At 44.4% G+C, this 25,816-nt stretch overlaps 1 protein-coding gene across 2 annotated transcripts in view; it reads right to left on the bottom strand.

Annotated features, from left to right (window-relative positions):
* Positions 1-3,937: 3,937 nt before the first annotated feature.
* The window catches only part of PLCL1 (phospholipase C like 1 (inactive)), a 246,291-nt gene continuing 224,412 nt past the window's right edge, over positions 3,938-25,816 (bottom strand). Inside the window, exon 6 of one of the 2 annotated variants that reach the window (XM_079781977.1) lies at positions 3,938-5,595. In XM_079781977.1, the coding sequence (XP_079638103.1) occupies positions 5,407-5,595 (189 nt within the window). In that variant the 3' untranslated portion in view covers positions 3,938-5,406. Of the gene's footprint in view, positions 5,596-11,234; positions 16,714-25,816 lie in introns of those variants that run through there. The other variant, XM_079781978.1, reaches the window with a different exon arrangement.

Raw genomic sequence — 25,816 nt, 5'->3', positions numbered from 1 at the left:
GACTTCACTTTTACTAAGTGCCTATCACATGCCCGGCATGCCTCCCGTTTAATTCTCTCAGGAAGCTCATGAGGCGCGTACGCTGCTTACGTTCTTACCCTCAGTGGAACTCCCCTTTCCGTTCAGCAGAGGCGGCTGGCTGTGAACGCAGGACACGTGGTCACAGAGCCTGTGCTCAGGGCACTACCTGCCCCTTTGTTTCTGTGTCATATTCGGTGTCAAGAAAACAATGATTGCTGCATTCAATCACCTACCTTCTCCCCTGACTGTACGCCGGACATGGGACAACTCTGACGTGCCAACCCCTGAATTCCCAGACCTACTCCAAGGTCTGCTCTGTGGTACTTGCCTGATCGATCACTATTATGGCAATGAATTCAAGTCTCAAATGACCAGCTCATGCCTCACTCTGCTTGGGCTTTGGGGGGCTTTCCATTAAATACACGCAGACCATTTCGCAAGGCGTTGGGGCTGCACCCCCTCCTCACTTTTCCTCCCACGCACATTTCATTCCAGCGCTCAGCTGTATCGCCTTAGACCTCGCCGCGCTCTTTTGTCGTTGACAGCATTGCTGGAAATGTTTGTTTCCACTGTTTTTACCTACAAATCTCTTCCCCTTGGAGGCCCCATACGCTTTTTCATGAACATTTCCCTGACACACCCAGTGTGCCCTCCTTATGTGTACCCCGGAGCCCATCCCTCCCTCCTCTGTGCTGCTATGTAACTTGCATATCTTTCATGGTTGCATTATCAATTGTATCATAACCTTATTTACTAATATCTCTGCTTCCTTCATTTGACTATAAGCTCCTTAGGACATCTTTACCCTTTTTTTTTTAAGCCGGATGTGTCTTTTAGTTGATATATTATTATTGAACTGATAAGCTTTTAAAAAAAACTTTATGTGGTACATAAAATAAGGCTGCATCTTATAATTAATGGTGCCATCAAGCAATGAAGTACAGTACCTAGTAGTATAGTACCGGTGTTCAATAATGTGTGTTTAATAAATGTACCTAGTACATAATAAATGTTCAATTAATACTTTTGAATAGCAGTCTGAATTAAGATGTTTAATTCAGAGCTGTGAAAACCATACCATATACAGATTAGGCATATTCTCTTATAATTTGACCTTTTTGAATGAGGTTAAATTTCTCCTCGGATAGCACAGAGAAATTAATAGTAAAGAAATTCATTGTGATATTTCAACAAGAAGAAAACCCTCTCGGTGGCTCTTAAAATACACCGCCTGGGGGTGGAAGCCTTTGTCTGCACAGGGGAGGGGGTCTGTGGGCACATCTGGCCCAGAGGGCAAATGGGAGAACCAAGCAGTTAGAGGCGGGATGGCTCATCGGAGTCAAGGTCAAATGAAGAAGCTACAAGGGAGAGAGGACTTGTTCTGGTGCAGGAGCAAACTCGCAGTGTTACCTGCCTTATTGTTGTGTGGTGGCCTGACTGAGATTGTAACATTTTCTCCAGAAAGCCTGGTGTTTCTGCTTGCAAAGCTAATGAAAATGGGAGCACAGAAGGGCATCAGTGGGCAGATCCTGAGAAACATCCCGAGGGTGGCGGGAGCAGCGGGAAGACTTCCCTGAAAGGAAAGAAGAAATGTGGAAAGGAAGGCGGTCTTGCACACCTGATCCTGTCCACCCGCCCACCTGCTGCTCTGGCAAGAGGAGGAAAGGCCTTCATAGGCTCCGTGACGGAAACCAGACCCAAGTATGGCGAGGAGGCCAGAAGAGTGGGAATCCGATCGTCAATCAGGCCTTCTCAGCCAAGTGCTGGGACTGCACACCGTCCTGGGCCCGCGTGCCTGGCCGCACTGTGCTGTGTGAGAAAAGACGTCAGAATCCCTGGAGTCCCAGGTACGGCTGTCCTGACGACGAACACTGCAGAACATCTGGAATCTGGTCGCTCCGGCTTGCACAGTCAAATTACTCACCCTGTATGTGCTGGCGAGCAGCAGCTCCCTCTTCCAGGTGAAACGGATGAAGAGAACTTTAAGAATCTATGACATTAATATCAGCTACCCAGCAAAGCCTCTAATCACTGAGCAGTGAGGTTGAGGCTTTGTTTGATTGGCATCTCCATTCAGCTGCACTCCATTGCTTTCTGCAGAGATAAGAAGTGCTGTAAAGTGTTCTTGTGAAAGCTGCTGTGATCCCCTCCTACCTCAGTGGTTTGTTTGGCCCATCAAGCAATTGTGCATTCTTTGTTGAGAAATGCTAAAACCTATGGTTGCATCAACAGGAGACAGATAAAAAGGACTATTAAGCAATGTGCCAGGAGCTGTTAGTATGTTTGTTTTAGCAATCCTAAACCCTAAACATGTATGCATTGTTTATAAAGAGATTGTACAGAAGAGAGGACAATATTTATGTGGCATATTTGGAAATGGACAAATGCAGACACAAACAAATCTATCAACAAATATATATTCATACATACATATCCCAATATATTCCTATGCATATTCCCATTAGGGCCTGGGAAATTTAAAAGAATTTAGAAAGACTTTAAATTTAAAGAATTCAGAAGTCCTTTTATGCCTAATGACACACCAGGATATTAGTAACACGTTCACCAGGACAAAAACTTGAAGGAATAAACCCCCCTCACTGCACCCCTGGAACTTCTTGGGTTTAAGCTTAAAGCAACTCCGACTTAAACATATTTTGGGTGACTTACTCTCCCTTTATCTTTCGGGCAAGATGCTGCTAAAATAACTGTGGAGGAATAAAGTTACCGAACTGAAGGACAGTAAGTGCAACTTCTGGGGCCCCCACACAGAGTCATGCCTTGTTTCCCCGGCAGACAAATGAGGAAAACACAATAATGATGAAAACAAAACAACCTATTATATTTTCTATACACCCTAAGTAATCAATTTGCAAATTTAAATTGTAAAATGTTACTATTGCTAACAGTATGGAAAACATCAAGCACCTAATGATAAACACAATGAAAGACGTGCAAGACCTTTCACAGAAACCTATAAAATTGTAGTATGAGAAATTAAATAAGTCCTGAATAAATGGAGAAATACACCCTGTAAACAGACTGGAAAACTAAAGTATATAGCGAAACGCAAAGAGCCAGAAATAACCACGAACATGTTGAAGAAAAAAAGTGGGGAGACCTATACTCTCTGATAGAAAACATTATAAAGTTACAGTAATTAAGACAGGGCGGTAATGTCACCAGGACAGGCACAGAACAATGGAACCAAACCGAGATTCCAGAAATAAGTCGTGCGGGTGCACGCGCGCACACACACACACACGCACACACACACACACACACACACACACACACACACACACACACACACGGTGCTGCAGTTTTCACAGGGCTGGCACTGCAGAGCCGTGGACAAAGGCCCATCTTCACAGTAGGCGGGCGGGGTCGCTGAAGGTCCATGCTGGGGAAATGAACATGGACCTCTGCCTTCCACCATACACAAAACTCAACTCGAGGGAATTGCAGAGTTCAAGTGAACCCTAAACCAACAAAGCTACTAGCGCGTAATGGAACTACCTTCATGGGCATAGGTAGGCAGAGCCGTCTTAGCGCCAGATGCAAGTTAAAGGGAAAAACCAGAAACAAGGGCTCTGAACATCAAAAGGCTTGAGCAGCGCATGTGACAAGCACAGGGTTAAAATTCTTATTAAGTAAGTGCTTCTCAGAAATAAATAATACAAAAATAAAAATTTACCACCCTACCCCCAAAGGTTTTTCAGGCTATTTCAGTACCATTTGGAAACCTACCAAAATGAGCTCTCACATACCTCCCCAAGAACCCGGTTAAATCCACGGGGAAATTTCATCATATCTGGTCCATGGGACATAGCATACCCTTTAACATATTTTTTTACATAATAACCCAATTTAATTATCATTCTTTATTCAATTAACTCACACAAAAAGGGAAAAGTGTTGTTTCAGATCTTTACTCTTTCAGTAATGTGCAACATGGACATAATAGTGTTAAGAAGTCAGAAATAACACGGTAGCTAAAGAAAATGTTTATATTTGCAAAATTTCAATAATTATCTTCCCTAGGTTCCCCCAAATTAGCATATTTGTTAATCAAATTAATTAAGAAGCTTTTCAAAATAAAAGCAATGTTTTAAATAAATATATTTTCATAACCATAGAACATTTAGTTCTGTTGGAGGTAACAAACATATTACACTCAAGAACATTATGAAAATATTAGGGCAAAAATGATCCAGATGCCATTATAAATGTACCCTAATTAGTCATTTGCTTCTTTTCGTGTTTTTCTGCATGTGTTAAAATCATGTCATAAACATTTTGTAATCAATTAGTTCTTAAATCGCTAGGAAGATGTTATCTAACCCACAGAATTTATACCAGCTCAACGTGATGACATATTGTTCGAACAATATCATTAAGCTTCAATTTAGTACCCTAAATTAAATGCTATCAAAGCCAAGTCCCCCAGACCCCCTAGCTGCCCGGTTCTGCTATAGAAATGAATGCTAGGCTCCCAGTTTGGAAGAATGAGACCTTCCTACAAATCTCAAACTTGAAATGTAACTAAATATTATTGTCACATTAAAATTCTAATTACAAAAGAGCTCTTACTGTGCTTCAGAGTACCACATAGCTGGGTATAAATTCACTAATGATCAGCTTTTCCACAGATATCCTATCTGTTTAGTACACAACTAAATAAAACTTTCTAAAAATTGATTTTATTTAATAAATATTTTAGAGTTCACTAACTGAAGAAATGACTTTTCTGATCTTTTCAGAAATTTTAATCATTTGTTTATCTTTCGTTCATTTTTATTTCTACTGTGATTGTTAGGAATTTTGCTAATCTATGTGTAATCATCAAAATACCTATGCATTGGCAAATTTGGCTTCCTTTAATAATAAGCAATGTCAACATCTCTGAATCAAATGACAAAGGTCGAGAAGGAAAGGTAAACACAGCAACAGGTCCTAGTGAGTGCTCTTTAGAATTTTAGGTTAACAAATTTGTCCTAAAATGATACATTAATAACTTACTAAATGAATAATGCCATACAAGCATGGATTTTAACAGGATCTCAGCCTCCCTCTGTATCTCTGTCCCTTTCTGTCTCTCTCTCCCTGAAAGACACACACACACACACACACACACACACACACACACCTACCCACATCCACACATGGGTGTGTTCACACATCTCAGAATTTAAAACACTACTACTAAGCCGTTTAACTTAGATAAATTAACTACATTAAAATACTGACATTGTGAAAATACCTGTTTATGTCCAACATCCCAAAGATGGCATCTTTTTGTGAAAGTCTAAAAAGCTTCAGGAAAGAAAACCAGAAGGAAAACACAGTCTTTGACACAAAGGACGGTGCACCCGGCGGCGCCGCTCAGGGCCGCGGCTTCCCGTTCTCCTCGCCACCTTCCTTCTCCTCGATGGCTTCCAGGCTGCGCTTGCCCTTGGCCTCGGCCGCGCCGCCGGGGGCCTTACTGAGCCCGCAGGACAAGCACGCCAGCTGGATCTGCTTCATGTTCTCCAGGGCTTCGTTCTTCGCGCTCTTCAGCAGGTCTCCTTGGCCCTGCAAACAGGCGGAAACACATCAAGGATGAGAGAGAACAATCGATCAGCTACCTCCTGCATGGCCCCCGCTGGGAATCGAGCCTGCAACCAGGCATGTACCCTTGACTGGGAATTGAACAATGACCTCCGGGTCCTAGGTCGATCACTGAGCCAGGCCGGCCCGACTTGATAAATGCTTAGTTGCCAGCACTCCCTGTCTTTTCCATCCTGAGGACAACGTTCCCACCGGACTGATGGAGAAAGAGCGGTTCAGCATGTCAATCAAAGCAGAAAGCAACCGAGGACCACAGGACATCGTCAGCTGTCGCATCTGTGCCCGAGAAATACATCTTCCCATTCGTTTTCTTTTTTATTTTATTTCCTTGTTATAACGGTCAAGTACACACACGGGAGTGAGCACTCTGTGGGGAAACCCACAGTGCACAGACAGAAGAGAAAGCAATGCCTCCCTGCTCTCCGTCCTCAGGGCCATGCCCCAGCGTGAGGACCGTGTGGGAGGACCAGGGTCACACAGACGGCGGGACAGGCCCTCCACGAGGCAGGGACCCGCGGAAGGACAAGCCACCTATTCCATGCAAGGTGCTCCGAGATGCACTGTTAATTGCTTTAATTTGCTTTCCTTCGGATGTATGAGGAAACCTGTATTTTTATAAATGCCTCAGAATATATCATTCCGTAGATCTACACAGGCACTCGTCAGTTCTATCTGACGTAATAAGAGTTAGATCCTCCTAGTAACAGCCTTGAACTAAATGAGATGGGTAAGTCGCGCTTGCTTTGCCTAATATTTTGGTAAAGGAAACAGCCCGATTACTTCCGTCGTGGAGTGGGATGGGGAGTGGATGGGAAGTTGCACGGTGCAGCCTCCTCGGGCGGGCGAAGGAAGCTGAGCTGGATGAGGCTGCGTGGCTGACCCACGGTCACAGCCACAGCGGGTACACGACAGCGCTGGCTGCAGCCCAGGTCTTCCGCCGCGTGGGCAGTGCCCTGTTCCACTCACCGTGCCCACAGAGTTTTATCCATTTAGGAGGCTGAAGAACAAGCGCTCGTCAGATACAGACCGCTTAAGGGCAATACGCACTCCACCAGCAGAACTTGGGGAATCAGTTCTTATCAGTGCGAACACAGTGAGTCCCCGCCAGACGCTGCAAAACGAAGTCACGTCCAGTGTGGAAAACGCAATTCTCAAGTAATAATAATACAACGTGCAGCTGCTCGGTGCAGGCCGTTTCTCCTTTGTGCTTTACATGGATGTCCTTCCTCCTTTTGCCACAACATCCCTATTAGCTTGGCACTTTTTTTTATTTTCAGAGCGGTCGCCTTTCCCAGAGTCACGCAGCTGTAAGTGCAGAGCTGGGGTCTCGGTCAAGTCCAGCAGCTGGCCCCAGAGTCTGCTGTGTTAACCAGGGCCTGACACAACCGCTCTTCAAGGCAAATCGTGCTCCACACAGCACATTGCAGCCTCCCTGTCACTGTTACCCAGGAAACACACAGATGAAGAGGGAATCCCTACCCCTGTGGCACCACGTGACAGGGCTCAGAGATGGAACCCGGAGGCCAGGGGGCAGGGCACACCAGCAACACACTGGCGGGAGCACAGCCAGGGTCTCCGTTTTGCTTTGAGCTCCAACGGTTTCTTCTTGGGCCACTTTTTCTTTTATAAAAATGAAAACATCCTTCTGCCTCCCTCACAGTCCTAAACATGAAAGAAAATATGCTGAAAAGCCACTCGTGATTCAAACACCCACAAGTAAACTATGCTACAAGGTGATATGAAAAGCACCTAATGTGGTCTGTTATGACAAATATCTTGGTATTGTGCCTATATTACATACCTTTTACTGACTTGTTTATAATGTATCTGCAAGAGTCTATGTAGAGAGATGCATATTGCTACTATTTTTACAAATGGAAAGATTCCTGTGAAAATCCAAACTGTACTCATAAAGAGAAAATGCCTGCACTCATTTTGAGAGTATTTCTTTTAAGAGCTCCCTTTTCTTTCAGTTTTGAAATTTTCATCAAGAATTTTAAAGGCGTCACACCAACAAAACTGGCATCTTCCTTCATTGCAAGAGACCAGTGAAACATGGAAACACATCAAGCTTGAAAGTACTCGTGAACTCAGAATGCTCTCGCATCCGCTCCCTGCGGCAGGTTATAAAACGAGTCTAATTAGCCAGTCAGAGTGTCATCTCATCAGCCTGAGAGGTGGGCATCCAGGCTGACATGCCAGACGGTGCCAGTTCTGCTCAATAGAAGCCAGTCTCTCCAGGAAACAATGGCCAATAGGAGAGGACAGTGTGTGCCAGGGCCCAGAACAGCTCCCTCCCCTCCTGCTAGCAGGAGACAACGTGTCCTGGAGGGACGACAGGGGCAGAGAACAATGGGAGAGACGTGAAACGGCCAGCTAATAGAAGGAGAACAAGTGCAAGGCTACGTTGTGAAGAGTTACACTGAACCATTCATGAAAAAAAAAAATTGTTTTCTATGTTTTAATAGGACAAACAAGAGGTCATCTTTCTATTCTGTGGTTCAAGGAATCAACGCCTTGGTCCCTGCTGCTGACGGCACCAGAACCAGGAAAGACTCGTCCTCGAAAACACCGCAGAGGGTGGAGTTTGTTGTTAACAGCCCCGTTCCGGCATTCCTCTGAGTGCTGACTTGGGCCCATTTTTTGTGCAGTGATTTCCCCTGGCCAACAGCATCCCTCTCTTCTCTGTGCCACTCCTCAAAGTCCTCCTCACTGGACACCTTACACCATACCTCCTCCCTGAAAACATCGCTGACCTGTGTGTCATGTTCCACAGATGTGTCCGGTATTCAGATCAGCTAAGGCAGTGGTGGGCAAACTTCATTAGTCAACAGAGCCACATATCAACAGGACAACGATTGAAATTTCTTTTGAGAGCCAAATTTTTTAAACGTAAACTTCTTCTAACGCCACTTCTTCAAAATAGACTCGCCCAGGCCCTGGTATTTTGTGGAAGAGCCACACTCAAGGAGCCAAAGAGCTGCATGTGGCTCGCGAGCCGCAGTTTGCCGACCACGGAGCTGAGGCGTTTCCAGGTGCTGGTGTGTAGTAGGCATTTAAGGAGCACTGTTACAGGGCGTTTCTAAAGAACACGTGCCGAAGTGCTCAGAGGTCTTGGGAAAGGAGGAGGAAGGAGAGAACCCGGGAGAATTAGCCCTACTTGGTTGTATGTAAACTGAAATACCTCGTGGGTACGAAAATAAGTCCGGGGTTGTCATGGCCCAGAATGTAAAGTGAATGAACAATTGATCACTGAACACTCAACCTGGAAGAAATGTGGAGGAGCTGCCAGTGTCCCAGGATACGAGCAATCTCGGGGATCAGCAGTTCTTTCTGGTCCTAGGGATGCTTCAGGGGAAAATTAGAAAGACTTCTTCAACCCAGAAGAAGGCAAGAGGAATGGGAGGAACCCTGGCAGACCGAGGCAGATGGGGCAGTGGGACTACCGCAGTCTCCAGAGCAGAGGTCAGCAATCGGCCCCAGAGTCGTGTGGCTTCTGCATGGAAGAGTCCATGGAAATCCCAACACATCTAAAAAGTAACACTTGGGACTACAGAAAACCACAGAGCGATCACGATGCTGATTGTAAATAAAAAGTCAGCAATGACTGCCCTGACCCGTTTGGCTCAATGGATAGAGCGTCGGCCTGCGGACTGAAGGGTCCCAGGTTCGATTCCGGTCAAGGGCATGTACCTTGGTTGTGGGCACATCCTCAGTAGGGGGTGTGCAGGAGGCAGCTGATCGATGTTTCTCTCTCATCGATGTTTCTAACTCTCTATCCCTCTCCCTTCCTCTCTGTAAAAAAATCAATAAAAATATATTTTTTAAAATTAGTAATTAATTTTTGATAAAGAGACATTAGGCATTCATAACCAACTCCTTCCAACTGCATTAAATTGCAATTAAAATACATTATCTAGAAATCAAGAAAGATCTGATGTAATTTAGATTGAAAATGGGGCTGCCCTACAATACCACCACAATTTTTATTACTACTAATAAATGTATGACTGGAAATAAAATGCTCTCACAACACTAAATAGAAGCTCACATTTGTTGAATACAAGATGCGGAGTGCAAATCAATTGGCCCACATTATCTCATTATATCATAACCATGAAAGGGGCTGGAATTCTAAATGTAAGTTACTATTAGTTATATTGTAAGTTCTCTTAGTAATATATTTTATTATCCATCAAAGACATTTGGGATTTTTGTTAGTCCTGTTCTTACTGAGAAAGGCAGTCCCCTCCCTGCCCCCACTGTTGGAAAACAGTTTGGGCTACAATCTGGTAGAGTAACTTACAAAAGACACCCGTGGCTCCTTCACACCCCCTTCCCCATGAACTGCACTCCCCTGTGATGTCAGCGCACGGAAGAGCAGGAGAACATCTTGACTCGTGTCCTCGTCACGTGGGAAGGAAATGCGTGGGCTGCCTCCGAGAACACCACAAGTATTGAAAGCAGCTCACTGAGGCTCTGGGAACGGAGAGACCCTCACAAACACACAACTCCACGCGTAAACGAACGCAGCTCTGTCTCCACACAGCTTGGGTGGGTATCTCCCAGCACACACCCAAGAACAGACTGACTCCCTGACATTCTTTCCCCGTGGGAGTCCACACCCACAGCGACAGCCACCCTGGATGATGCTGCAGCGTGGCAGACAGCAGCTCTCTACTTGTTTCCAGCTAGTTTTTGGTTGAAAAGCCCGTACCCGGGTGAGCTATGCATTATTACCATCTTACTAGTTCAAAAACCATGCTGTTGGGGGAATTTCTGTATTACCTGAAGAGACTAAATATTTTACTCTGAAGAGATGGACACAACTATTACAATGCCCTTTATTTAAAACATTAAAATAGCAGGTGTGTTGATGTCATGACAGATCTAAGTCTCTTGATGTTACATTTCTGGAACATTGGGTAAAACTAGGCAAAGATGGCCTGGAATTCTGGCTCTCCAGGATGAAAACGTGGCCGTGTAGGGAATGTATACAAGATGGTGATAAGTTACAGGGCACAGAGGTGCAGCCATTAGATTATGTACTGAATACCTTAATTGCACAAAAACCGAAGTTTCCATTGCATTTAGTAATCAACGCTCAGATTTATTATTTTTCAACACCTTGGCAACCAAATATTTGAATGGTATTCTACTCACTACTTAAAAAGTCGAATTTTTACTCTATGAACACTCAAGAAATATAGATGACAAGATGTAAAGTAGCTCTGGTCTAAGAGTATTGGCTTAATGGAGCTTTTATGTTACTCTTGTGAAATTCTCACTCAAAACCAACACTGCTTTTCAAAACTTTACTATGTAATGACATTAAATTATTATATTTTTATAGGAACAAAAAGGGAATTACACCTGAGCCATTAGATTTAATAGCTTTACATAAAGTTCATTTTTTAAAATGAGTTTTGTGACTGATACATTTTAGTATTGGTCATAAACTCAATCAAATGTTTCTGAAGACTATGGAAATAAAAAATAAATAATTCTTCTTAATATCTGAGAATCCAGTTCTGAAGAATAATTTATAAAGTATATAAGATATTTCAAAGAATTTTTAAGAATAATTTAATGCCACAGAGAAAACAACATTGCAAAGTAAAGAAAAATGCCATATTCAATACACATACAAAAGGCTATAAAATATTGATGTTATACTCTATTAAAATTCAACAAAATGAAAATTGTATTCAAAGTTAAATTTGAAACCATATGTCTTAAAGACCTGACAAATAAGATCTTTTCAACATTTCTTTCTCAGCTAGCATCCTACATTATTACAATATCTTTCTCATCAAAAAATCTTGATTAACTTGGATGTTGAAGAAATGAAGAACCCTATTTGCTTCAAAATGATAACTGTATTGTATGTAGAAAACCTTTGTATTAAAAGGTTTTTTTAAAAATAGGCTTAAGCCCAGCCAGTGTGGCTCAGTGGTTGAGAGTAGACCTATGAACAGGAGGTCACGGTTTGATTCCCGGTCAGGGCACATGCCTGGGTTGCATGCTCAATCCCCAGTGGGGGGCGGGTGTGCAGGAGGCAGCCCATCAATGATTCTCTCTCATCATTGATGTTTCTCTCTCTCTCTCTCTCTCTCTCTCTCTCTCTCTCTCTCTCTCTCTCTGAAATCAATAAAAATATATTTTTAAAAAAGAAAAAATCTGCCCTAACCGGTTTGGTTCAGTGGATAGGCCTTCGGACTGAAGGGTTCCAGGTTCGATTCCAGTCAAGGGCATGTACCTTTGGTTGCAGGCACATCCCCAGTGGGGGGCGTGCAGGAGGCAGCTGATTGATGTTTCTAACTCTCTGTCCCTCTCCCTTCCTCTCTGTAAAAAATCAATAAAATATATTTTTTTTAAAAGAAAGAAAAAATCATACGTATTGCAATATGTAAATGCCCAGGCAGGCGCACACAAAGCCATAATGAAGTAGGCAGATGCCCACACTTACTCAATATGGATTCATTTACATGTAAAAGAGAAATAAGATCAGATGCCATCCCCCACACACAAAATATATTAAAAAATGAAAATGCAGATGTATCAGATAGACACTAATATACGAACAAATAATGGCAACAGACCAGACTTATTTGCATATAATAAAAGGAAGGGGATAACATGCCAAGACAAGTCAGACTCTCCCCATGGAGAAAAAATCTGATAATCTGGCAAGTGAGGAAATAAATTATGCCCATACATCCCACCAAACTTGCCAAATCTTCAAAAATACCCAAAAGGACGCTCTTCTTGTGATTGATACTATCGACTTGCACTTTGCAGGACACTGTGGAATGCCTACCATGGACTGTCAATAACAGCAAATAAAGAATCAAATTAAAGCCAATTGCACTCCCCAGCTTGCTCCAGGATTACTGTACGTATAGTAATTATGCAATAAAGTAGACGGAATTCCCAGAGTGCATACATTATCCAACAATTTAGAAACTATCCAACAATTTAGAAACAGTATCTTTATTCATTTAGACATTCCTCTCAGTAACTACCATTTCCTCATATACTGGGCCTTTCACATAACTTCTTACAAAAAAATTAATACAATTTATTAAAGTCCTTCAAAATGTACCTTAGAGGGTTGTGTCTGGCAGGACGTAAGAAAGAACTGCAGGACAGGGGGCAATTCTTCGTTATGTTGCTCTGTCCTACCGCGCAGGACATCGGCACCCCTGGCCACCACCACCAAGTGCACAACCTCCCAGTCACCTCCGATGCCCTCTGGGGGCAGTGCCACGCCCATTTCAGAACCCGCAGACTACATTCCAGGGATATGGTGTTGAGCACAGATGCCCTTCTTGATCACATAGAACTTCAGTCTCGTTAGGGACACAGGCATCAATCAAACGCCATAAAAATAAAGTTCTATCGAAACACAAGTTGTGTCTGTGCTCAGAGAAAAGGGATGTGATGCTGTGAGGACACGGCAGCCTCGGAGACCAGACGAGGCTTCCCTGGTTAAGTGACAATTGAGCAACAACGTGAAAGAGAGGCGCCTTCGTTTCTCTCTGGGCGTCTTACAGTGAGTAAAACAGGGTGTGAGGATCTTGTGATGCTCGCCCCACATTCTCAATCCCCCCACAGTCGGACAGAGACAGACAGAAACAGTACCGGAGAATGTTCTAGGGTGCAGCACCAAAAATGGCCTAATACATTCCATCTTTTCTACATAGAATTTATTTTGTTTCCTTGAAATTTGAACCTAAAAAAACACAGTGTGGAAAATACTCAATAAAGTATCATTTAATGACAGTATAATTTTGTTCTGCTAAGAGTTCCTAGCAATTATTTCAAAAGTTTGAGACACAGGGGGTGAGGGTGAGGGCATGATTGGGGGGTGGGGGAGGCAATGGGGGGATAAGGACACATATGTAATACCGTAATCAATAAAGAAAAAAAAGTTTGAGACATTTGAAGGACAGCTACAATGCGTGTTTTTTTAACTTTTTAGATCAAGAACTGGACTCCAGAAATCTAAGTAAATGTATTGCCCAGGTTCACACAGGAAATAGTGTAAAGGAAATAACTAATAATGCCTGCTTCCCAGGACAATAGATGTTTTTTCTTCACTGTATTTAGACACATTATATGATATGTTGAACATGTTATCTAATAGATCTTAGAAATACAAAGAAGAAATAGCTTAAGACCTATTGGGTTTAAAAAAGAAAAAAATCCTTGATAGAACCCCATGAATTTCCCACACAAAAGTACTTTGATGTCTGATTTTTGCAAATTTCAGAGTTGGGAAGAATGTAATAATTTTCCTGAGACAGTTTTTCAGAAAACTGAAATACAAAAGCAAAGGTGGAAGAGCATCTGCGTTAGAAGTGCAGCGAAGATGATTGCTTTTCATCTCGAAGATATCATCATGAGCCCTAATGGAGCAGGTCCAGAAAAAGGCGGTCTTATGAGAATGAAATTCTTGCCGGCACCAGCTGCACACTTAAAGGACGCTGTTGATGTGAGGGCTCCTCCGCTGGTTCTCCGGTCTCCGGACACCGAGTCCCCTTGCAGTGCCCAGGAGCCCCTACTAAGCGCCCGCGCATGGGGGCTGCCCCATACGGCAGCGCACAGCCCAGGAGCAGAGCCAGGACTCCAGGTCCCACGAAGGAAGTCTCTGAATCTCAGGGGTCCACGTTTCTCTCATGTAATAACCATGTGGTCTAGAGGCTTTGAATTGTGACCACATTGCTCTTCGATAGGTGAGCTCATACTGTGACCTCCACTACCAGACTACCTGGTTTCAAGTCCTGGCTTTTTGACCTTGGGCAAGGTCATTCGGTGCCTGAGTGTACTCGTCCCTAAAATGGCTCTAATGATTGTACCCATCTCTAGGCTTATTGTGAGATTCATGTAGACAATGCCGGTGAAATCACTGAGAACAATGCCTGGAATGCGTGGCAAACTCTAATGACTGTTAGCTATTATTATTATTCTACACACAGAAAATTAAGTTAAAAGTTTCTATAAATGCAACATTTTGTTATCGATAATGACAATGTTGTAGATGTCTACGGTACTTTCCTTATAAAATATGAAGCAACAAAACCACTTTGAGCCTTATAAAGGACAAGATGGTGAAGTGGGGGACAATTGTTACAGAGAATAAAATTAAAGGCTGATCCCCCATTAGTCCTGTAAGAGACCCCATAATGATTAAAATAAAAAGAGTAACAACTGCAGGATCTGTCCTTGGGGAACCCCGGAGTGTGACACCCTCGGGCCCCACAAGCTCACGTTCTTATTTGTCATTCAGAGGTTTCAACATCGGTCAGTGGGGAACCCCAGAGCAGCCCTCGCGAGTGGGAAAAACAATTTGAAACAGCTGTTCCACTTAAGCCAGATGAGAAAGTAAGAATGAACTGAAGTCATCTGTCACCAAAGGAAGTGAATGACGAGCACTAGCTTCTGTGACAGACCCGATGGGTTTCTGAAGATGCCAGGAGACAGGTTCCTGCGAGGCTGCTCCGGGTAAGAGGCCATCTGTCCGCGCTGCGCGACAACTGCGAGCCTAATCCCCTCACAGAAAATGCCAACGACGTCGCTTCCACACAGTGAGCTGAATAACAGGAAACCCTGAGTCATTTTAAAGATACAACCCAGAAAGCGTGGCGAACTCCGGTTTGTGCGATGATGCTGGCACCCTGACATGCCCTTGCAGTCACGGTGACGAAAGAGCCACTCGCTGAAACAATGAGGAGCCGCTGCCTGTGGGTCCCCTGCTCCCTGCTCTTCCCTTCCGTTATTGTGATCACCTGTCTCTACGTCAGCAGCTCTAATAAGAAAGGACAGAAGATTAATACCGACCTTCAGAAGGTGACAACGGCAATTAACTGCATCGCCAATGCAGCTGCAGTGATGAATGGACAGGCATCGGCACAAAAACAAGTACTGTTTACGAGTCCCAATATTGCAAACTAGAGGCCCAGTGCACGAATTCGTGCTCAGGTGGGGTCTGGCCAGCCCACCCCGATCGGGCCAGGCTGGCTGTGGGGAGGGGATGCGAGAGGTTGGCCAGCTGGCCCCGCCCCCAATCGGGGTGGGGGGGGTGATGGGAGGCGATGGCTGTGGGAAGGGGCCACGGCAGTTGGTGGGCCAGACCCAACCCATGGTTGAACTTCTGGTCAAACTCCCGGTCAAGGGGACAATTTGCATATTAGACTGTTATTATATAGTACTAGAGGCCCAGTGCAAGATTGAATCATGCACATGTAGGGTCCCCTACACACTTTCGCTTTCGATCATGGGGGAGCTGGGTGCCTGTCTGCTGGTGGACAGGCACCCAGTTCCCCCGCTTTTGACGGTCCGCGTGGGACGTGAGCTCGCTGCCCCAGAGGCCTCTTCTGTGCCGCAGCACAGCCATGGCGCAGACGCTGAGCTCCAGCCGCCGCTGGTGACGCGAGCTCAGCGTCCCGCCGGCCCAATCAGCCACCCCGGCCACCCCGAGTCCCGCCCCCCCCCACGCCTCCTGGCCAATCGCGGGCATAGCGAAGGTACGGTCAATTTGCATATGTGTCTATTATTAGGTAGGATTAGCTTTCCTTGCATAACAAATAACCCTGAAATCTGAATTCAGGCTCCTAGAGTGAGTGCCATAAGCCAAACACAGAAGGAGCCTCTCTAGAAACCTCTACTTAGCCAGCTCACGCTCTTCCCATTTCAGAAAGATCATTCACAACAGCACGACAGAGGAGGATGCTCCAAGCCCCTGAGCAGACAAGGGCTACAGAGACAGTTACTCATTTTAGAAGGATATTTTTAAAAATGCATTCTGGTTGGTATTTGCTTGGTAAGGTTTCACTTTAAGAAGTTTACTGATTCCATTGCTTCAATTACTGGCTACTTGATCCATCCAGGATTCTGGCTTGGATATTCAGAGTTGCCATTCATTCATTCCTTCGGGGAGGGATACCAGAGGTGTCACTGAGGGCAGGCAGGAGCTGAGCGCAGTTTGCAACATGCTGACCTCGCAGTGGCTAACAGCCCTCCCCAGTGTGTTGATGCCTGGTGGGTAGTTGAGAGGGAGGGGTGGCAAGTGCAGGTAACCTAGAGACAAGGAGCGACACAGGAATGAAAGGTACACATCTGGGATCTGATATCATAGAGAGGATAACAAACACCACTTGCATGGACAGCATGACCCCAAAAGAATGAAGTAAGAAGAGAACTAGGTTAGGAACCTAAGGAACACCCACATTTAATAGAAGAGCAGACGAAGGGTAACCTGAAGAAACTCCTGGGGAGAAAGAGCCAGAAATGTAAGGGGAAGACCAGGTAGGGGGTCCCAGAAACCCGGGGAAGCGGGGAGGCAAGGAAGGAGTGACCAGCCATGTGGAATGTTCCCAAGTAATCGAATAAGATAGAAACTGAACGTGTCCACAAGCTTTGTGACAAAGTGACTGGCGACTTTGGCGAGTGATTTCACGGAGTGTCAGGGAAGAAGACAGAGGAAAGTAGGCTAAGGAGTGTGGGCAGTAAGGAAGTGGATGCAGGGAGAGCAAACACAACCTTGTTAAGAAGATGGGGTGTGTAGGTGGGGAGAGAGATGGGAAACAGAGGAGCTGGAGGGGAGCGGAAGGCTCTTATGAAAGGCTTTTTATGTGAATACACGCAACTGAACAATGAACTGGGAAAGGACAACGACAAAACATAAGGAGAAATAACTGGAAGCCTCTACTTCTTGGACTGATTGGTCTCACTTCGTCTTCCTTGTGTCCTAATGGTTTCCCCCTTATTTCAGAGCCCGAGTATAGTTAGGAAGTTGGAAAGTAATGCAGCAATTAAAATTGTAAAGCATATGAATTTAAATACATAAGTAAATCTACCTAACCTTAAAAGTAAAATATAGGGATTTCCTACGGTCTATGCATTTATGACCAACTCCAGAAAATGAAGAATTCTCACTGTGTCCACCAGGTGGCGCCCCTGTTTGGGGGCCTAGTAGGGAGTTCTTGGGCTCCAATGGCTAGAAATGGCCTTCACAACCATTTGCATTTATTCCTTTGCTTCCATGTGGATTTGAACCTTGATCATTCTATTTACATAAAAGTGACCTCAAATAAATCCTTAAAACTCCCAAGTCATCAAAAAACATTCATGTATCACCAACACGTATAAGGAAGCATTTAAATTAGAAGTGAGCGCTGTGTACACACATTTTCAGACGGAAAATATCTTAGCAAAATTGAAATAGTCATGCATCTTCAAAGACAAAAAAAGAAATCTAGCTACCTGCTTTCATAATTTGGTGAAAGAAAAATATAATAACTAAAAAAATCCAATAAATGCTTATTTTATATAATAAAAATAGGTTAATATATCAATGCTACATATAGAACAGGATCTTTCTACTTGCTGTTTGGAAAATTTTAACATGCAGAACTCAATCTAATATGATGTAAAGCTCTCAGGTTTAAGCAACCTGCTGATAGTAATAAGACATAAAGATCTTTCCTCTTCTTGATAGGGCTTATGAGCAAGACTTAGCATAAGGAAGATGTCAGTGTTATGCATTTCTGAATATTCACCATAAGGAAGATATGTGAGTTGAAGGGCAATTGGAAAGGTCTACCCCGCAGATACTTCCCTTTGCCCCTCTCCCATCCTGCTGTGCCTGAAACACCCACCAGAAATGAAAAGGTAGAGGGCAATGGTCCGTTTTATAATTATCAGTGTGAAAAGCGTATACACACACACACACACACACACACACACACACACACACACACGCCATACTAGCTAAACCCAGCTTCCCGCCCTCGCCAGTCTCCTGAGGAAACAGTTCTGCCATTTTGGACTTGCTACTAGTGCAGAATGAGTGTCAGCACCTCGGGTTTGGAATCCGCATGGAAACGGGAGAGCGCGCCGGTAAGAGTGGCTCCCTCCAGTCAGCCCCTTGGGAAATCCCCATGGCCCAGGGCAGCAGATCATATCACCCTACTGTGTCCATCTTTCCTCATTTTATAAGAAACCTGAAGGGGAACAAATGATCCCAGAGCTTAGCCACTGAGCAGTCACCCAGAAGGCAGGAATAACCACGGGGTGCTTGGAGAACTGCTGAGGAACCCATGGCTGGAACACAGAGAGCAGGTGGATACTGACACAAGCATGATGGCATGTCAGAAGGAAAATGACCTCCTCAACAAGGCAAGGGAACCTTGCTAGAGACAAATTAAAGCAACTGTGTACACCTAGGCAGGACGTTAGAACTGTGTTACCCTACAGACTGGAGAAGCCATGTTCCTCCGAGGAAAGTATTTGGTTACCAATATTCGGATATGTCATGTGCTGATGAGTGTGGTGCTGCTTCACTATACAGTCACATCAGGGCGTTCAGAATAAACACTGAAGCCATCTGACCATCTACCGGCGGGCTCCCAGCGGCCACTCTTCCTTGCTCTTCAACTTGCCATAGTTCCGTGTTGGAACAGCCAGGCTGACACCTGCCAGAGATGTGTCAGGAGAGACAGGAGGCCATGGCTCCTGGCGCTGCTCAGCTCCTTCAAAGGTGACCCTGAGGAGCGGCAGCAAAGGCACACCCCTCACCAGAACTATTATGTGTTCAATCCTCACCTTCAGGTTGCTTATTTTAATAAAGTCTCCCACGAATGTCACCTTCAAGGGTATTAACGCACCATAGTGAATTTCCTCCTCGACCCACATGTTATGATCCTTTTTTTTCTCTTGTACTTGGAAAAGTTGGAGTTGAAATTAATTGTCTCGGCTGTGGAGAATACAAATGTGGCTATACTATTTTACAGTAACATTGCTCATAAATGAACACTGAAAGAATGCAAAACCTCAATATTCATAATAGTAAGAGAATCCCTCTTGAACACTGAAAGAATGCAAAACCTCAATATTCATAATAGTAAGAGAATCCCTCTACCAGGAAGGGGATTCTCCCCAGGTGACCTGCTGGTCCCCTACTCTCAGATGTCCAGCCTCCAGAGCCGTGAGAATCAGTATCTGTTGCTGAAGCCGGCCAGCCTGTGGTGTTCCTGTTAGAGCAGCCCACACTGACTGACAGGCAGTGCATTAGTCTTGTAGGGCTGCCATACTGGAGTGCCCCGGACTGGTTAAGTTAAACAACAGAAATTTGTCTCTCACGGTTCTGCAGGCTCGGAGCCAGGGTCAAGGTGTGGAAGGCTGACCTCCTCTGAGGCATCTCTCCCTGGCATGGAGATGGCGTCATCTCCCTGTGTGCGTCTCTGTTTCATCGCTTCCTGTAAGGACACCAGGGGATTAAGCTCGACCCTAATGACTTCATTTTATCCCAATTACCTCCGGGATACCCTGTCCCTAAAACTGTGCCATTCTCAAACAGTGGGGTTAGGGTTTCAACATAGGCATTTGGGGGAATACAATCCAGCCCGTAACAGTCACCCCTCTTTTAATGTTCCAATCTGTGTCTCAGACTAAATTATCTATAGCCAACCACACTGAAACCTCTGTGTTTAAAATTCTGGCACAGTGTGCCTGTTGTATTATGAGTAAGAAACCCTTCTCTGATCACCTGGAGACCCGCTTGTGTTTATATATTTGTAAGTTTAGGGTTCTGATTATTATTATAAAGTATGGCTTTACTGTAGTCAGTGTGCTTCTCACACATTACACGTGAAGTCACTGTGTAACAGAGGGGCAGTCTGGTCATACTATGGACAAGGACTCCAGGTCCAGGCTGCCTGGGTTTCAGTGCTGGCTCCGCCACTCAGCTACCTGACCTGGTTAAAGGTGAGCTATTGACCTAGCCTTTCTGTCTCCCAGTTTTCTCATGTGAAAATTAGAAATAGTAATATTACCTGCATCATATGGTTCTTATTAAAATTAAATGATTTAATAAGGATCAAGCACTTGGAACACTGCCTAGCAGAGAATAAGCATTTTATAGCTATTATTTATTTTTGTTGCTAAACTGCATTCTACATTAAAGAAAAATATTTGAAAGAGAATCAAATTCTTCAATTCCAATCAGTCATATGTTTCATTCAAGTTTTATAGTGAATATCTTGATTCCCCCCCCCAAAAAAAATCCCAATTTTTTTCTGGTATACACAAGTTTTTTAATAATTCTTCATTTTTGGTTAAAAATAACATAAACCAAGATTAGAAGATTTTTTTTAAGTGTAACTAAGACCAATGAGAGAAAGTTTGCCTATTTGGGGCACAAGTGAATTCTAGGAAGGAGAGTAAACTCCAAGGCATTTTCATTTATTCACAGCACAAGGGATATGACGAATTCTTACGATGAATTCTTAAACAGTGACAGTGATGAAGATGGTGCTGACTCACAAATGGAGAAAGGAACTCAAAGGTGAAAGATACCCAGGTTTTATAAAGATCATATTAAAAATTCTCAAGTCCAGTCACTTGGCTGGTTAATGCTACCTCCCCCATGCTGGGAAAGACAAGAAACCCAGGGAGAGACAAAGGGTCTCTTTCCAGTCCTCTTAGAAACAACGACAGGCAAGAGCGACTCAAGTCTTACGGCACCGGGCAAATTTCAATATTCTTTTCTAGGTTTACATTCAAACAATTCAATTCAACGAACACGTCTTGAGCATGTGCTTCTATTGCAATGACAAAAACTTGACTGTGGGCACTAGAATTGTAGGGGCGGGGAGGTCCCTCAGCCCAGCCTGCGCCCTCTTGCAGTCCTGGACCCCGTGGGGGATGTCCGCCTGTCGGCTTAGGATGTCCATAAGCCGGCAGGCGGACATCCCCCAAGGGGTCCTTAGTGCTGCCGTAGAGGTGGGAGAGGCTCCTGCCACCACCGCTGTGCTCATCAGCAGTGAGCCCGGCTTCTTACTGAGCGGCACTCCCCCTGTGGGAGCGCACTGACCACCAGGGGGCAGCTCCTGTGATGAGCATCTGCCCCCTGGTGGTCAGTGTGTGTCATAGCGACCGGTCATTCTGCTGTTTGGTTGATTTGCATATTAGGGTTTTACTATATAGGATAATTGAGGACATGTACACACACTGCTTGCACACACCATCAACGAAGGGACAAGGCTAGAGGGAGTTGCAGCAGCAACCTGGAACCCAATGCATCTCTAGAGAAACCCTGAGAGTGGTCACTAGCTGCCTGGCAGGAAAAAGGTGGGTACCCAGAGGATGAAAAAGCAAATTGGGTGTTAGGCCTAATGACGGAAAAAGCTAAAACCAAATTACCCACACAGTGCACACGAAGGCAGAATCCCCGGGCAGGAACCGGGGATCCTGAGTAAGAATCGGCCAGGGAAGCCGAAGTCCCCAGGGACTCGGGCGGAAGGAAGAGGTCCAAATGTCAGCCCCAGGAGGAAATAAAGTGGCCAAGCACAGCAGCAATGCCCACCTTCCCAAGTCAGTGGCACGCGGCCATCAAATGGTGACACGGGACCCCATGGCGGGGATGATAAAACAGGCTTTAGAGTCACAGGGATTAAGGGTCACATCCAGTCCCCTGCTTAACCCGTGAGTCGTGTTATCTTCAACAAACTGCTGAGTTTCCGACACCCTGTTTCCTCAGTCTAAGCTCAGCGCCATGCTGAGACACACCCCACTGCAGGGGCTGGAGAGACAGCCTTACCCCACAGTGAGGGGGAGGGGGACACCAGAAGGAAACTGCGGAAGCTGCAGAAGGGCACGAAAAGGTTGGCTGATTATCTGGTTTGGGTGGGAGCGGGAGATGAAAAGCATGGAGAGAAAAGAGCAGGGAGATGTTCTCTGGAAAGGTAGTGGGTAACACTTGTGCTGGATTTGGGAGATGGAGAGAGGCTGGTCCGTTGGCTGAGGAGGGAAAGGCATTACATGAGGCAGGAACAGCATGTGCGAGGGCATGGAACCCTAAAACTGCCATATATGTTCCAAGAGCCACAGGACTGTGGGAGTGCAGGAGCATGGAATGTGGGGGTACAGAGCTAAGCAAAGGCTCGACACTGGGGACCTTCTATCCAGACCAAGATGTGGGATTAGTTCCCTGCAGATGACAGACAGACAGCCAGTCCACATCCGTCTCACTGAAATCTACTTGAGCTATCAAAAAGGTGTGTGTGTTTGTTTTCCAATGCCATTCAGTGATTTAAGAGCATGTTTTTCTGAACGAAAAAAAAAAAACTGATTAAAATTTCTCTGACAAGAAGGCTGCATTAGATTTGAAAAAGAGGACTGAGTGTGATTTTCCCAATGCCTTTTGTTTCTGTCATGGACTTACAAACAGAACCAGCCATGTTTGTTTGTCAAATCCGAAGTTAAGATCCAGCTAAGCCCCAAATGACACCTTCCTCACCTGATGAAGAGAACACTCCGATTGCTGAGCTTCTCCACCATGCTTCAATACACAAATAAGCTACAGGTTTGCAGAAAGATGGCCCACTGCACACGGATCCTTTGGAAATTACTAAGACTTCTAATAAATGTAAACTTCAGTAGGAAGACAATGAATACAACTAATATCAATAACAAGTACCATGGAAAACAGAAGACTAGAGGTAGAAAAAAGCTCAGGCTACGCTTCATGACAGGTATATGACAAATCTAGAAGGTGCCCTTCACATACGTAGATTCCAAGGGAATGGCGCCCCCTAGAGCCATGTTGCGAACAACTTACATGGTAGCATGTGGCCGTTCTGGCCAATGCAGGGGTTTGATGGACCCAGAGAGCATTATGCTAAGCGAAATAAGCCAGTCAGAGAAAGATAAACATCACATGATCTCACTCATATGTGGAATCTAATGACCAACATAAACTGATGAACAAAAATAGAACCAGAGACATAGAAACATTGAATAGACTGTCAAACCTCAGAGGGAAGGCAGGGGAGGGTGGAGGAAGAAGAGATCAACCAATGAACTCATATGCATAACCCAAGGACACAGACAGTAGGTGGTGAAGACTTGGGGGGGTAGGAGGGGGGAGAGGGCAATAGGGGGGGAAAGGGACACATGTAATACTTTCAACAATAAAGATTTATTTTAAAAATTAAAAAACAAACAAACCTATGTTGTGCCCAGCTGGTGTAGCTCAGTAGTTGAGCATCGACCCATGAACCAGGAGGTCATGGTTCAATTCCCGGTCAGGGCATATGCCTGGGTTGTGGGCTCAATCCCCAGTAGGAGGCATGTAGGAGGCAGCCAACCAATGATTCTCTCTCATCATTGATGTTTCTATCTCTCTCTTGCTCTCTCTCTAAAATCAGTTTTTAAAAAATTATTTTAAAAAACTTGTATTGGAAAAAAAACACAACAATAATGATTGTACTGGCGTAGATCATTTTGGTTGTACTGATGTTTAACTTTAATGACATTCACAGTCTCATGTAATTAATTACCAAGGCCAGCTGCAGTTCAGGTCTCCTGTGGAAACTCTTCCTGGGAATCCTTGACAACGGAGCCAGAGGAAATGACCTTCCCAGGAGCAATTATTTAAAAAAGAAGGACAGTGGTGATCACTTCACTCTTTGCTCCCTCTCTGTCTTACCAGAGAGGAAGTTCTGGAACAAAATTATACGTATTGAGATAAACCCAATAATCCGTAGGTGGTGATTATGAAGTGAAGGATTACTAAAATGATTCAGTCTGAGTGACAGAACTGTAAGTCACTAGCTAAGAAAGTACTTTCTAAAATTCAGACATGGAATTTCCACCCTGGAAGTGCTTGTAATTATATTGGTATACACATATTTGTGTTTTTCATAAGAACAACTGAGAATAAACAGCTTTAGATCATCCAAAACGCAGAGGAAGCTATTTCTCCAATATTGTTATTATTATATCTACACGTATCGTGACAGGGCTTATAATGATTGGGGTTAATAAATAGATAGTTAATATAAAAACCAGAGGGCTATGTTATAACACACATGCACACCCATGAGCACACACACAATATATACATAACTGTTCCTTTCAATGACCTTCTTCCTCTCCCAGGCAAAATGTATTCCAGAGAAAAGAGAACAGGAAGGAAGTTGCTGGCTTCCCCCCCTCCCACCCTCTCTGGTTTCAGGTTACATGAGAAGGCTCCAAGGGCTGACTCCAAGGATACACAATGCACATTGTTAAGAATCTTTAGTCTCATTATTCAGCTTTAACATTAGGACACAGTTACTACTAAAGCACACTTTTCATACACAAGCATGTACATGCCAGCTTCGTTTCTGGCAGCCTTGGGTATAAGCTTCTTGGTTGACATCAAATCCCCAGGAAACAACAGAGCCTGTTTCCTACGGCCTGTGTAGGAAGTGTAAAGAGCCATCGGGAAGGCGAGAGAGTCGGGAGGGGTGTGCCACCAGCCAGGACTTCACCTGCAAATAAACTGCCAAAACCTCTCGAGTGTTAGTATCAGATTTTGAAAATGTCCTCGTCCAGGCCAACTGCAGGAATAAAGTGCTGATTCAATAATGAACCACCGGAGCCCAGCCGGTGTGGCTCAGCGGTTGAGCATCGACCTATGAACCAAGAGGTCACGGTTCAATTCCAGGTCAGGGCACATGCCCAGGATGCAGGCTCGATCCCCACTGTGGGGCGTGCAGGAAGCAGCCAATCAATAGATTCTCTCTCCCTCTCCCTTCCTCTCTGAAACCAATAAAAAAAATATATTTTAAAAATAATAATAATGATGAACCACTGGAGAACACAATGAACTCTCTAAACCATCCAACCTTCCTTCATATATCCTTGTTTAAAAAAAAAAAATGAAGCTCAATTAAATCTGGAGAAATAGAAACTTACCGTGAGACAAACCCATGTTTGTGCCCCAAGGCAATGATTGAGAAGTAACTAACTGCTGAAACCTAGGCCATACTTTTATGGTTTCTAGTATAGTTTAAATGTATGTGAGAAATACATCTTTTAATGCATGTTTAAGAAAAGAGAGCTCAACTTTGTAAAACTAGATTTGTTAGCAATTTATCAGGAACTTCTTCTGGGCCCCAGGAATTACTATTTCTCAGGCAACAGGATCCACAAACCAATACGTATTATTCTAGTTGTTCCATAATGTCAGCTGCTGAGAAGCAGACGACTGGGAGAGCTAGACTATTCCGGTTGGTTAGGCATACCTCAGAGAGATTCAAATGGCAATGTTTTATCCTGACTACATCGTAAAGCAATTAAAGAACCTTCGATCCCTGAGTCCATTGACTCAACAGTCCATTGAGAACAAAGTCTT

Source organism: Cnephaeus nilssonii (assembly GCF_951640355.1).
Source record: "Cnephaeus nilssonii genome assembly, chromosome: 10".
Classification (NCBI taxonomy): Eukaryota; Metazoa; Chordata; class Mammalia; order Chiroptera; family Vespertilionidae; genus Cnephaeus; species Cnephaeus nilssonii.
Note: the sequence above shows the minus strand (reverse complement) of the source record. Positions and strands in the feature narration are given on the sequence as shown.